Below are 15,424 nucleotides of genomic sequence, written 5' to 3' on the forward strand. Positions count from 1 at the left end.
ACACTTTTTTTTTCTTTTTCTATGACAAGGAAAAAGAAGTATATACCACAACATGCTTAACAGTTGTTAAAATGATGGGTTTATAGATTTTTTTGTATTTTTATATATATTTTCCAAAATGTCTATACTAAACAATTTTGTGACCAGACTTTTAAAAACACAGCTGACCCTTAAACACCAGAGGTTTAGGGCACTGGGCACCCACGGAGTCGAAAATCTACATATAACCTAAGTCTGCCCTCTCTGCATACGCGGATTCTCATCCATGGATCCAAAACATGCATAAGTCTCTGTACGGCCTTGATGCTAAGGCATTTCCCCCTCCTCTGTGATGTAAATATTTCTGAAATTGGGACATATTTTAAGTCAGTGTGTGTTTCATGTAGTGTTTCTTTGTTCACCCCAAAATGCTATTACTAAATCAACACTGTCTAATAACGTAGGAAATGTGGAATTTTAAACAAAATAAATTAGCAAGAGTAAAGTGGTCTTACTGCCTTGGGCTGTGTCAGAGCTGGTGGGCTTGATGACCCTGTTTGCATCCTCGTGAAGGGCTCCAAACCAGTCTTTCAGCCGGGAAGCCAGGTTCCTCAGCTCCTTGTCCGTGCAGGCTGGAGAAAAGCAAATGGAAGGACCTGTCAGTCCGTAGTCTTTCTGCTCCTGTTAGCTCTGTCCTCACCATGCGGTGCCATCAGCGAAGCCATGCCCAGACAAGCCTCCCTGCCCAGCCACGACAGAACTCCTTACCCCCACGTTGAAACCTCCCAAAGGTGCTGCTGTCACAGGTCAGGAGTGTGACAGAGAGCCTAGACTTCCAGGGCAGGCAGCATTGTTCACAGCTGAACCCAGGCTGCCTCCAAGCTATTAAAGCAAGTTGCCAGCCTCACAGTTGTGCAGCAGCCTCAAACACTGTCACAGATACCGCTTGCTAAGCCGATAAAACTTGCTCTTGCAGTTTGCCAGAGAAGATGGTGTTTCCACTAAACTCATTCCGAGATGAACGCTCAGGAATAGCTAAGGCTCTTAGGGAAAGGCTGCCCGGGACACCAGAAGGTCCCAGGAATAGCAGATTCTCAATTTTGTTTTAGCCCAAGGTTTGGATTTGTGGGTGTGGGGCATTTTGCTGGCCTTCTGACCACCTGTAGATGTCCAGCTCATCTTTTAGGCAGGACGGAGTAATTGGGGCCAAGGAATACTCCTGAGAACGAGAAGAAAATCCCAATGGCTGGGGGAGAGGGGGGGCACTGGAAGGCCTCGCAGAGCAATGAGGTAGAACCTGAGGGAACAAATCCCAGAGGAGGGCCGGTGGTGCAGAGAAGGGAGACGACTTTCACAGTAGCTTCCAAATTTTACCCTAATTCTATGTATTGAGAATTTTGACAAAGGGTCCAGGCAGTGGGCTGCTACGAATAGACATAAAACAAACAAACAAAAACAATGTGTTTAGTAACCTTGAGCATCTGGAGGGACAGAAATTAGAGATCTGAGAGGTCAAAATCCCAATAAGTGAACTGTACAACTGTCACTTTTCCCAAATTCTAAAGCTAGCGGACACGGGCTGCCAAGAAGCCAAGCAGAAACAATGTTACTGTGCAGAGCCAAATTCTGACCGTCTCCCGGCACTGACCAGACATAGGTTAAGGCTGGATTCTACCAGCACAGAGAGACCCCAGGTTCTCCGTTGGAAGGCATGGGGGCAGTGACAAATGAGTAGACTGTCTCGCCAAAACTCCAAGCCATCCTTCAGTGAGTGCAGACTCCCACTGAATTGAGGCGATAAGCCCTATCTGCCTTGCAAAGGGCAGGGTGAATCATCTCTAGAAGAAACTAGCATCATACAGACCCTCTCCTCCTCCTTAACCACCACCCATGTGTGCTTTCCGGCAAGCCCATCTTCCCTTAGCCTGGGGCTTGGTGGAGAACAGAGCCAAACTTCCCAGACCTCAGGCAGAAAAAGTCTCTCCCACCCTCCATTTGAGGGGAGGTGAGCAGACCCAGGTGGAATCTATGCAAGCTCAGCGCGCTCTCTATACCTGCTGCCCGCATTCCAGCCAGGAACCAGATAGATCTCAACTCGGCAAAGCACACAGTGACTGTGTGGCCACTGTGTAGACCCAAGCTGTTAAAGACCTCAAGATTCTGCTTTGCTTTCAACAACCAGGACAGGGCTGTATCTTACAATGCCAGCCAGGAAATGACATTGAGAACTGACATGCCAGGCAGCAGAGGGTACCAGCTCTGGACTCTCAGCCCAGAAAGGAAGCCCCGCTTTACGACTTCTGGGCCGGGTGATACCCACAAGGCAGCCTCTCAGCGCCTGGGTTTCCTCATCTGTGAACTCAGTATGTCCTTATGTGACTGCGATATTAGACAAGATGTCTAGATCGCTAAGCAGAGCGCATGGTGTATAGTAATTACTCAGCATGTGCCAGCTGTGACTTTTATTAACACTTTTTTTTTNGGACCTGGATTTAACCCCACATTCCAGGTGATTCTAAAAATGATAAACACTGAGCAATCCTGGCTCTCAGAGATCAGGATAGGAAGGTGCCCCCAGAAAAGCACTGCTGAGTGGTAGGCAAGTCTGCTGATGCCCCACCTGCAGTGGTGGTGCCCACACTCTAACTTAGGGGCTCTGAAGACCACTAGTCTTCAGAGAAGGACAAGGAGATGCTTGCAATGACCAGCAGGCAGCGAGATCTGTAAACAGGTTCTCACACAAGAGCCGCAAAGGAGAACAAGCAGAGGGCTGGGGACATGTGCAGCCTCCTCCTCGAGCTGCGGTTGGAAAACAGCAGCACGTAATAAACAAAAACATGTGAGGCTGACCCCCAGGCTGGGAAGGCATAAGGCACAGGTGCTGCTCTAGTGTCCGAGCATTGCCACTTTTTCTAAGTAGGCAGCATTATAAACTGACTGAAATTCGTTGTTTATCTACTTTTTAATGGAAATGCCCCTGAACACATATTTATTAGATTTCACCATCTGAAAAATAATTTGTAAGCAGATAAATCATATTTTTATGAGTCAGCCAAGAGTAATCTCTGTCTGTGGGGAGATGTGCTAAGGTAAGACTCCTGGTAGGACAAAGGTAGGCATTTCATTCATGTAAGCTGGGGGGAAAAGAAATTCTCTCAGACTACATAGCTTATAAATGTCTCATTCATGATTGGTTCGTGAAGCATTAAGAAGATACCAATAACCAATGGAAACAAATTTTTTTAAGATAGCGTTATACTAGTTCTATAACCACCTGGGGACCTTGGACTCATCACTCAAAGCCAAGATAACCTGTCCCATGGAGGAATCAGATCTATATGCACAAGTCCTGGCCCTGGAAATGCCGATGGAAGAGAGATCTAGCCAATTGGCTTCAGATCAGAGAGATGCCTTATATCTGTTTACAGGGAGCAGAACCTAGGCCGGTCAGATCCACAGCTTTGGAGGAGTTTTTTCTGAGTTGGACAGAGTGATATCAGCTGTTGAAAGTCTGAGGCAAGCCTCTGAAATGAGNATTAGACAAGATGTCTAGATCGCTAAGCAGAGCGCATGGTGTATAGTAATTACTCAGCATGTGCCAGCTGTGACTTTTATTAACACTTTTTTTTTTAGTTTTAAATTGAACATGTGTAAGTAAGCTTAAAGCAAACATCACAGCATTCAGAAAACCAGCAAGACAAATGCACCTAAACGAAACTGCCTTTGGCCACATAGGAAACAGGTGAAAATGTATACACATGTTAGCCAGTACAGTTCCCGTTCACCATGTGTGGCTGTTTACATCGAAATGAATTAAAATGAAAGTTAAAATTTAGTTCCTCAGTTGCACCCCTCCCCCCACTCCAAGTGCCCCCCAGTTCCCCGTGGCCGTGACTTCTTACAGGGTAGCACAGATAGGAAGTATTTCCGTCACAGCACAATGTGCTGGATAGTGCCAGGTGATGTCAGCCATCCCTTGGGGATTTCCAGCTTTGGGGGGTTCATCATGACATCCTGACATCAGGGTTGTGCCTCCACTCCTTCCCTCCAGTGTTTAAAGATGGGCTGAGGAAGGTCACAAGCCCACTCAAGCCAGGAGCCAGCGTGTCATGCTATACCAGGTGCACACACAGGAGGGAAGGAGTTATTGCCGTCGGCTGTGACTTGTGGCTTTGCCTGGATACCAGGATGGACCTCAGGAGCAGGCCTGTGCTGACAAGCTTACGGGCCCCAACTCAGAACCTCAGGGCGACAGTGCTCACTCGTCTGACTTTTCAGAGGCTGCACAGTTCGAAACAGGACAGGATGTGGTCTGTTTTTCTGAGGGAATGTGATATGGACTCGATAGCCAATCTCACATTTGAAAATGAAAAACGAATAGTGCCTATTTCTTCTCAATTGCCATGCACGTCATCTAGTCTCAGTGTTCTTAGGCAGAGAAAATTGCCAAGTCAACCTGCACAGGAAATGAATCCCCCTCTCACACTGTAGGATAAATTAGTCAGTCATGTTTAACTAAAGCCCGACAGATGTGCAGGTAATCTATATCTTTAGAAGACTGCTGAATTTCCCACAGGCTTCCCAAAGCACACCGGCTTTGGATGGCTGATGGAATCAGGCACTAGGATCCCAAAAGAGCGAATCTGTCATTCAGGGAGACGTCCACAGCACGATGCCACCGGCTTGGGGAGAGAAAGATGAGGAAGCCCGAGTGGCGACGGGAGGCACTCAATTACTGGGCCCTGTTCCCCCACAGTGTCCTCATCCAAATGGCCCTTGTGGGGAGGAAGTCAGGCACAGTCTGCCTAGAGCAAGATACATCCCAGAGAAAAATAAAAGATAGCAGCCTGCAGAGAGCTGTTTGTTCAGATTTGGTATTCAAGCCATAACAGACCGACTGGTAATGGGAGAAACATGCTTGCCTTTTACGGTGCCTGTCATAGCCCCCCGAAAAGGATTAGTACTTTCAGAAAGGGGGCCCAAAGGGTACATCCCACACACTCAGCTCCTTCCTGGGGAAAAGTAATGTCAGTGGGGAGAACACCATCAAACCATATCTACTCGCCGTGCTCGCACTCTGCCCTGAGCCGGGCCAATCCTTGTGATTTCTAGAGAGGGGTGTCTGATGGTCTCTCCACTCCTCCTGGTAAGAGAAGCAGACGACTCAGGTCACCACTATTAGCCTCTTCAAAGGAAAAGATGGTGCTGTCTTGGGAGAGGGTTTGGCTCACTGTGTTGCCTTCCTGAGGTAAGTGCCGGCCAGTCCCCAGTTCTCCCGCTTGCAGTTCCTCAGGGTTCCCAGAGTCGCCCTCTTGTTTCTACAGGGCACGCCCCATCTTCCTTACATGACCTCAGCCTGCCCCAGCATGGCTGGGGTGTTGGCAGCATCTCTGGGATCCGCCGACCTCCAATCTGTGCCTCCTCCAGTCCTCAGAAAATGGCCCTTCCAGGCACTCCCATCCTCAGGGCAGACACCTGGGAGCTGCCTGGAATTCCTACAAAAACTGCCCTGCGTCCCACTCTCTCCGCCATCTTCATTCCAGTCCATGTCACCATACGGCCTCCCACCAGCACCACGGTAACAGAGTCCCACCTGGTCTCCTGTCTCGTTCCTGCATTCCCCTCCCCGTTCAGCAGCCACAGCAAGCTGTCTAAAATGGACACTCGATCAAGTCACTTGTTCTACTTAGCAACTTCGCAGGCTTCCAGTCACTGGGCAGGCAAGTCCAAACTCCATAACATGACCTGTGAGATCTGACCCCAGAGGCCCGGCAGACTTTGGTCTCTATTCTCTTCCTGGGCCCCACGCGCCACCCTGCTGTCCGTCTCTCACACCGTTCTGCCCGGAGCACACCGCTTCCCTCTGTCTTGCCGCAGCCAATTTCTCCATCAGATCTCTGCTTCAAAGGTACTTCCTCTTAGAGGACTTCCCTTACCCTCAAACTCGGTGAGTTTTCCTTTTCATAGGCTTCCAGTGCTTTGCTCCTCAGGTGGCATGTGTCACACCTGTAACTTCCTGTTCCGTGTCCTTCCCCCGTCCCAGATCACAGCGACAGAAGACAGGCCCCGAGCCTGGCTCAGCACCTTCTGCTATTGGTTCCTGGCATGGAGCGTGGTCTCAGCGCGCATTTATTAACTGAGTACAATAACCCTCTTGTTGACTTTTGTAAACTTGAATTTGTCCATCTGCAAAATGGCGTAACAAAGCTTAGCTCATACTGTGATTGCATAGAGTAAGATAGTATCAGTAAAACACAGCTCACAGCTACTGGTAGAAATGTATACCCCCCTTCCCATATCCCAACATATTGTAATATGTGGAATTTTATTGTATGTTCTTTAAAAAGCCTGAGGAGATACTTTTGAGATAAAGAACAACCTCTCTTCTTAACTTATTTCATAGGTGGGACACTAACTAGAAGTCCAAGAGATTCGGGTTGCAATATATTATATGTCCGCTCTCTGCCAAGTGGAAAAGCTGTGATGGGGGGATTGGTCTGACTTCCCCACACCGGCATTCCGAGCACTTAGCAGAAGGACGGACACCCAGTAGTTCAAATTACATGGACTGAAAGAGGAATGAACGGACGCACTGCTTCCAGACTCCCAGTCGAATGGCTATCAGGTGGCAGAGACAGACGTAGATCCAGACTCTTACCCTGGTGGGCTGTCCCTGGGCGCTGGGCTGTCTGCCTGCACAGACGGGGTGTGTGGGGAGCCTGTACTCACTGACGCAATTCACATACTTGGCCCATACCCTGGGTTGAAAAACATCAAAATGTCAGACCCTCACATGTAAAGGCGGTTCTGCATGGGCGACAGCTGGCTGGGTATTAGGAGGACAGAGGAGGAAGGGTGCACGTCGGGCTCCTGCCTTCTGAGCTTTGGTGAGAACAGAGGTCCTTCCGAGGGACTGCCCCCAGCCGGCTGCCGCCTTCCTCTGAGGCTCCTAGAAGCACACGTGTCACATGTGCGGCCACTGGGGCTTCGTTAGGGAAAAGTACAGCCCCGTTGCACATGACTCCAAAATGAGCAAAACGCAGCTCCTCCCCCAGGACGGCACAGCGCTCCGGCAAAAGGAAGGCCAGGTAATTTTCTGCCCTCCCAGCAGACTTCCTGTCTGTCTGGAAAATAAGAGCGAAATGCTATAAGCAAGTGTAAATAAGGCGCACACAGCCTCCGCGCCAGCGATACAGCCCTGGGAAGGAAATGCGGTCGCTTTTTCCACCTGGGAACCCACTCTCCTCCCATCTACCTGAAGCCTGGAGCTTTAAGCGGCTTTAAACTAGACAATTCAAATGCAGGGAGTATTCAAACAAAGCGAGGAGTACATCACAGCCACCCAGGCGATGGGGGGATGCACTGTCGCCAATACCGTAGGGCAGAGAAGCTATTACAGGGTCACCGCAGCCCTGGTGGGGTGATGAGAGGGAGGCGGGTGCTCTCACCTGTTGGTCTCTGCTCATGGGGAGGTCAGACAGCCTGGGTGTCAGCGGTTGATGGAGAGAGAGGATGGCCTCTTCGCTGAGCAGCCTAGCCTGGCTCTGCCCCCTCCCTCCATCGTCCCTGGCTTCTCCAGCCTCCTTCAGGCAAAGCCAAGGGCTAGTGCAGAGCGAGCGAGGAAGTTTCAAAACGGGCGGCGGTTTTGGAAGGGGAGCGCCAGGAAATCGAGCTGCTTTGAAAAGTGCCCCCAAGGGCGATAACTGGGGTTCCAGGCTGGCCCCAGCTTATTGGTGACTTTGAGGGCTGCACTCTACAAAGCTCTCTCAGAGGATTTCACAGAAAGGGGAAGGTAAGGAAACAATCAGGTGTAAAACATTTAGGAGCTGATACAAAAAGTGGAGGTGGGGACAGAGGATGGAAATTCTTTATTCACAAAGATGGAGTGTTTAATAAAGTGAGTGGGAGCAAGTGTGAGCGTGTGTGTCTTTCCATTACAAATCCTAACTGAACACCCAACTGAGGATGTTTGAAAATGGCAAAGCTGACACACAAGCATCGCGGCATGTCTGTAAACCTCTGCAAGGGAACCAATTACTGGAGTATTCTTATAACTCACAGAACCCTACAGCTAAAGAGCCAAAGGAGACCAATGCCCCGCCTGTCACACGATCGACCTCCCTTTCCCACCCTAGCCTCACTAACGCTTAGCTCTGGCAGGAGCCAATATGAAAAAACAATCAGAATCTCATTTAAACTTTCGTGCCTCCAAAGGTAATTAAAGAGTTGGGCCCAACTGCAGTTCTGTCTGGAGCAGGCCAGGTGGCGTCTCAGGAATGGAGACACGGTGCTGGCCGTGTCCTCCAGCCCTCCTTGGTGCTACTATGCATAAGTACTTAATCAGAGCATTCAGAGCGTGTGCAGCTAGCATCTCCTTTGAGCGGGCCAGCTGAGCCCCGTCTAGGGCAGAGCCTGGATTGGCGCAAACACAGGGATGCCATCCTGAACCGCCGTGCCCAGGGTGCCGCCTCTTCCTGCTGCTGGTGGCCTCGGGCACACGAGGACTCCTGTTCCCAGCAAGGACTGGGTCCCTCACACCGTGGACTATCTAGCACACAGCACATGCCCCAGTGCTGGGAATGTCCAGGCACACTGAGGACGGGAGCCACACTCCCTGGGAACTTGAAGCAGAGCAACCTGGGCTCTTATTACCCGGAACTCAGATGGGTGAGGGTGGATTCTGCTTAGCACAGCTTGGCGGGCAGTAACCAGAGTCATCCTGCTTGAAAGGAATCCTGGGGTGGCAGGAGAGAGTAACTAGGCTCTGAGAAAGACAGAGCTGAGTTCAGGTGCCAGCTCTGCTGTCCTGGCTGACACTGGACAAGTGACTTCTCCCGCCCCCAGTTTCCTTATCTGCAGCGTGCAGGTGATGACAGAACTAGCTCATAGCCTTATGGGGAGGATTGGACTAAAATGGACTAAGCGCTCAGCCCCTGGCAGCTGTGGGTTCTGATATTACTTGTGTTTGTGGACATGGTGACCCACTAAATGGAACAGTGTGGGAGTTAAGATCATGCACATGGTATTCTCATATGAAACGACCACCTGACGCCAGCGGAGGATACGATACTCCTGTTGCCTTTCAGAGAAGGTTCGGTGACATCTCCAAGGTCTAGAGACAGTGAGTAGCAAGACTGAGATTTAAACCCCAAGTCTCCTAATGTAGAGTTCCCTGATCTGCACACACAACACAACCCAGGTGCCTGCACCTGCGCTCCCACCCAGGCCCCATGGGCAGACGGAGGCTGAGCGCCTCTTCCACACGACGTGTGGGTCAGAACCATGCGTCCCCAGCCACCTCCCCTCCCATCCCCCCAACACAACCAGGCGGCCTGCACTGCAGTTACGAGTTCAGGCTTGTGGGTCTGACAGCCCTGGGTTTGAACACCAGCTCCCAAGCATCCAAGTTTTTCATGCAAGTCACTGCTCTTCTCTCAGCCTCTGATTTTTCCATCTGTCAAATGGGGATAATAACAGCATCGCACTCACAGGGTTGTGGTGAGGATTTAGTGTGACGATTGAGCTCTCAAAAGCCCACAGGCAGCCACCACGTGTCCTCTAGCAGCTTCAGGAGGTGGCACTTACATCTGAGAGGCTAATGGATAATAAACTCTTGGCCATAAGCAGTTCTAGTGGCAGCAAACACAGCCGGGCTTCCTGAAGTGATTTTTAAAATATACAAGAGATATTGGAGATCCTCCAACAGAGATCTATCTGAGCCACGTTACACCTGCTCAAATTAAATTATTATCTGTAATTCCCGTTTTTACTTTTCAGTGCCTAAAACATCAATATATATGCATGTTCTCTTATCCTTGGGGAATACATCGTTTTATGTAAAAACAGGCATGAGCAAAGGAATTAGGGCCCCTTTATTCAGGCGCTTGCTAATAAAGTCCTTCTTAGAAAGCAGTCTTTGAAAGAGCTTAAAATACTGACATTAAACTTGGAGGAAAATGAGTTAAACTAATTAATGGTACAACCTACAAGCGAAGATGCATAAATTTCCCAATTAAGCCCATTAAGCCCATTCTTAGTACCCTGACTTGAGGAGACTTGAATGTTCCCCTTGATTCTAATAATAATCCTTCATCTGGAGAAAGAAATACATTTGGAACTTACACAACATTTGCAAATGGGCATTAGTGGAGTAACACTTAGTTTTTTTTCCCCCTGAATAATCCAGAGCAGGGAGGTCAGCTAGATGAAATCAACTTTTAAAGCTTCTAATAATATCCACGCCTTTTCAACGCTCCAGGGTGGGAAGGGAAAAAAAGCTACAATGGCGATATGCTGGTTAGAAATACTCGCTCTGGCCTTCACGGTGCGTCCCAGGCAACGGGAAGCATTTCCCTCCGTGGGAAATACACTAAGCTGTACTGGAGAAAACAGCATCATGACCAGCGGTTTCACGGAATGATTTCCTGGCCAACCAGACATCTCGGGCACTCAGCTAAGACTAAACTGGAGGAACAACAACTGCTGTTCTCACCTAAAATCAACAGTGGCAGGTGCTTCAGGACAGGTGTGGGACACAGGCTCAGCCTGGCCTACTGAGAGCACCAGGGGCGGGGCTGGGACGGGGATCCCTGTGTGGGCTCATCCCCCTGCAGAGGCAGACATTCATTTTGTTCAAGTTTGAGCTCAAGTGGCTGATGACATTCAGGGAAGACCTCCAGGAGGAGGAGGTGGCAGGACTTGAGCTAAGGCTCCTGTGCAGGGAGGGCTTAGGAAAGGAGAAGACATTCTAGGCAGGTCCTGGAAATGAGGAACCAATGTGAATGAAGTGACTGTTTGACATTTAAAGCGGATTTATACTTAAGGTCAGCTCTGCTTCAATTAAACACACCAACCTTAGCATGATTAGATCTACTTCTAAATCAGAAACATAAAAATCAAATATGTATAAACCTATATACATATATATATAATCTTCTGTATATTTTTTAAAGATACTCTGATATATTACACATCATATAAATGCTTATACAATCCAAGGACCATCTTCTGACAAAGTGGCACTGACTGTTCCAGCACTGACACAAACGCCTGTATCTGCAAGAGTAAGTTTTAGTGACAAAAAACCCCACAACATTTCTAGGGCACATATAAGATGAACCTCCATTCCTAATTGGCAATGTGTGTCCAGTTTAATCTGCTCAAATTCAACATCCGAATCAGCATTAAATGTAATTTAAGTTTCTGTGTTTTTCAGTACCTAAAGCACCAACATATGCATGTATGTTTTTGTCCTTAAACGTGAAATAAACTTACATCATTATTTCATGGGGCAGGAAGCCTCAAAGGATCGGTGGATGTCAAGTTTGGGACTTGAGATCTGATCCTGATGACCTAGGACACAGGGACCCTAAGATTGCCTCTGATTTGTGGGTGAGAGCAGGACGCTGGCATACCTTCATCCACCGATTAGGTGGGGGACCAGGAGCAGATTTAGGCCAAATGCAGAGAACTATGAGCTCCTCTTAGCTCCTCTCCATCACTCCTCCCTCTGTTGGTCTAGAGTGGGTGATGACATACGTATATGACTGGGAGGATAACTGCACCACATCTTCTCATGACAAAGAGCCAGCAGTACCCCCAGAGGTGCCAGAGTCTAGGATGAGGGTAGAAGCTGGAGCTGGAATTGAAACTAAGGCCAGAACAGTTTGAATGGTCCTGGAGATGCCTGGAGCAGGCATAGCCTGGCATCTTCACTTTCATGCATTTGTTAATGTGTGAGCTCAAGTGGCTGATGATAGTCAGGGGAGGCTTCCAGGAGGAGGCAGGACAAACTGATGGGACATAAATAAAACGGGATCCAAAGAAGAACTGCCTTCTGAAACATAAGGGTAACTTGAACTATTCTAAATCCTGCCAGGTTCAGTATTTGACACTATTCTTCTCACCCTTCAGGTCATGCAGCTCACTTTAAATTTGTCTCTTCCCCAGAAGCCTTAGGGCGTGGATGGGTATAGTAACTGGACATGAGAAGAACATAGCATCCGAGCCTCAAAGGATGTCCTCTGGGCTCAGAGAGAACCCTGTGACTGGCACAAAGATGAAATGGTTGCTATTATTATTTCTATCTCTAGAAACACACGTTTGATCAAAATTGCCTAGTATCTAACAAGGCAGCAATTTCCCTCCTCCCCTTCTAAATATCATATATAATCAACAGAAAAAAAATCATCAATTCCATTTTCAGTAAAACCTTTACAAGAGAGATATATTCCCCATTTTGAATAATATGCAGAAGCCACCCAGATGGAAGTAAATATCTAGGGGCACCAATGAAAAATATATTTCTGATAGGCGAAGGGTGCCTCCTAAAGTGACAGACCAACATTTCCTGTTAGCAAGAACTTGGGGATCTGGAGGAAAGGACAGGGCACAGATGGGGCAGATGCTGCATTGGAAGAAAAACTAACAAGAAAGCAGAAAAAGAGGGAAGTGGCCTGGGGGCTGCAGGTCTCAGAAAATGCCCATCAATTTGTTCTTCCTATAGCAGGAGAATCATTCCTAAGGCCCACTTCAGTGCAGCAAGAGAACTGGAGACAGAGTGAGCACAGCTGATGAGAGAAACCCTCATGGGCCTGATTTGTGTCATAGAAACAAAAAAGATGGATGACGCAGAGCAGCCATTTTAACAAGAAGCCATCTGTCACTGGTGACGCACTGAGCAGAGTGCTTTCAGATTGTGACGTCTACAAAGATAGACGGGCTTGTCCCCTTCTATCCACAGGACGCCCTTTTGAATAGGCAGGCCAGTGAGGTCTAACTTATTCCAATAATATGGTTATTTTCTAAGATGCTGGCACACTGATTAAAATATAAATTTTATATACATGTGTGTGCGCGCGCGTGTGTGTGTGTTTGTGTGTTTGTGTGTGTGTGTGTGTGTGTGTGTGTGTGTGTGTGTGTGCGTAAAGGAAACATTGTGGAAAAGAGCAGCAAAACTTACCACAGCACACTCATCAGGAAAATAATAGAAAAGGTGAAAATGTGGGCCAAAGTCTAATACCATGAGTTGAAATGAAACAATCATATTTGAAGGAAGACAATAAAATAGTGTACAAGACTTCAGAGAAAAGATGAAGGTACAATAGAGGAGATGGCATGTAAGCATCTAGGTTCCAGGAAAGAAGTAAAAAGAAAAACTAAAGTCATCATGAAAATGAAGCCAAACCGGAAGAAGCACAGGGAGAACAGATGCTGTGGAAAATTCAGGAAGACAGAGGATGCTAGAAATGAGAAGCATGCACAACACGAAGAGGACACCAACAAGGAATTACAAAGGATTAGAGAGTAAACGACAGCTACAGAGAAGAGGTGAAGGAATTCCTACATGTGCATAATTGGAACCCCTGAAGAAACAAAAGAAAACAATTGAACAGGACATATATTTAACATGTAATTTGTTAAACCATGCTTGCAATAAAAGGAGAGTTGAATGGACATATTGAGAAAGCACCGTGTTAGCCAGGGGAAAATCCACCTAGAATGGTCCATATGAAGATCTGTCCTAATGAAGTTACTGGATTTTTAAAATGAAGAAATATTGACTGAGTAGCAGAAAAGATATCCAAGTAATTTAGGAGAGAAAAGAGAAATAAGGCTGACCTCAGATTTCAAACCAACAACAGTCAAAGCCAGAATCCAGCAGAGTAATATCTATAAGATCATCAAAAAAAGAAAGTTGAACCACGGCTTTTATATCCATCTGAGCTACCTTCAAAGAGTAAGTAATCCAGAAAACCAGTTTGGACACACAGTGACTTGGGGAATACTGTTCCCATGAGCCCTTCAGAGGAGCTACTAGAGGGCTCCCTGTAGCCAGCGGTGGAGATGACTCGAGAAATCCATTTATTTATGAACGAAGGAAGGTGGCGATTAGGGTGACAGATAAGAATGCAAATACCACCTGTCCTAACAATGAAGAAGTGATACAACTACCAGAAAAAAGGTAGGGGACAGCAAGAAGATGCAGAGTCGGGCATGTGCGCTGAGGGCCTCATATACAGTAGTTTGGGGGGTCAGATAAAAGCATCAAAAGATGACAAATCAAATAATAGAAGAAAGACTATATTTGCTAGAACACAGGTAAACTCTAAAAGGCTGATTATATTAACTATTATTAAGTGATAGAAGAAAGGTGGGGGAAGTGAAAAAACAAGGAGGAAGGAAAAGGAGAGAAGAATCATATTAATTTTAGCACGGTTTAAAGTGATAACATCCCTGACTATGAAGAATTACACACACACATGCGCCCTCCTACACACAAAGAAATTAGCACACACTGGGGAAGAGCACAAAGGAAAACAGAACAAAAATAATAGAGTTGATAGGACCAAATACAATTTTTACATCAGTAAAACTAAATGGGTTAAAATTCATCTCTTAAAAGAATAAGATTTGATTTTCAGACTGGGTCACAGAGAAAAACCTAAGTCCATACAGATTACAAGAGGCATAACAATGACAAAGTGTTTAGAAAGGTTGCTAGGTCTTTTGACTCTAAAATTCCACTTTGGGACTACAGCTACAAGGATGCACACACACACACTCACACACACACACACACACACATTTGAAGTCATGTATATAAGGCTATCCGTTACAGCATTATTTGAAATAGCAAAAGGCTGGAAGTAATTCAAATGTCCATGGTTAAGTCAACTATAGTACACCCACACCATGGAAAACTGTACAGCTATTTGTAGAATAGGCAAGAATCTCCAAGATGTAGTAGGTTAAAAAAGCAAAGTGCAGGACAGTATGTGTCATGTGCTACTATCAGTGTCCAATTGGGGGCGGGGGAGGCAGGAATCTGTATTGTTTACTTTTATGTGCATCAAGACCCTCTTCAAGGGTTTCATAAAATTAATACTAACGACTTCTGTTTTGTGGGGAGGTGGGAGCTGGACAGATTGTGGACAAGAATGAGAAGAAGAATTCCTATATTCCTTTTTGCTTGTGATGCGAATAGACACCGCTTTGAAAAACTGAAGTCTGTTTCTGTGTCTTTCTGCCCGTTAATGCATGTGCTCCCTGAACGCAGGGACCCTGCGTCCACTCACTCAGGTGTCACCTCAGCACTGAGCTCAAGGCCTGGCAACAACACAGATGGCCTGTGGAGGTTTGTTGAATGAATTAACAAATGAACAAATGAATGAACAAACGCAGTGCGGGGCAATTGCCCCGAGGCGGGAAAAAGTCCAGTGATATGACCTCAAGAGACCTGTTAGCCGTGTAACTCAAGACAGTTTGCGCCAATCCATCAGGTTTAATGCCACATGCTAACATTTTTCTTTCTCACCCAAAGGGGAAAAGTAGCCCCTAAATGTGGGATTTTTTAATCAGCGCAGTCTGTGCTGTTCTCCCCCTGTCCTGTGACCTTGGGCAGGTCTAGATGCAATTCCAGCTCTCCCCAAGTCAGACACCCTGG

At 47.2% G+C, this 15,424-nt stretch overlaps 1 protein-coding gene across 2 annotated transcripts in view; it reads right to left on the reverse strand.

Moving 5' to 3' along the window:
* The window catches only part of SPOCK1 (SPARC (osteonectin), cwcv and kazal like domains proteoglycan 1), a 511,698-nt gene that overhangs the window by 11,490 nt on the left and 484,784 nt on the right, over positions 1–15,424 (reverse strand). For both annotated transcript variants that reach the window (XM_019660985.1, XM_019660993.1), the window contains one exon: positions 495–611. In XM_019660985.1, coding sequence (XP_019516530.1) covers positions 495–611 — 117 coding nt within the window. The remainder of the gene's footprint in view (positions 1–494; positions 612–15,424) is intronic.

The sequence above is a fragment of the Hipposideros armiger genome, unplaced genomic scaffold, assembly GCF_001890085.2.
Source record: "Hipposideros armiger isolate ML-2016 unplaced genomic scaffold, ASM189008v1 scaffold_11, whole genome shotgun sequence".
Taxonomy (NCBI): Eukaryota; Metazoa; Chordata; class Mammalia; order Chiroptera; family Hipposideridae; genus Hipposideros; species Hipposideros armiger.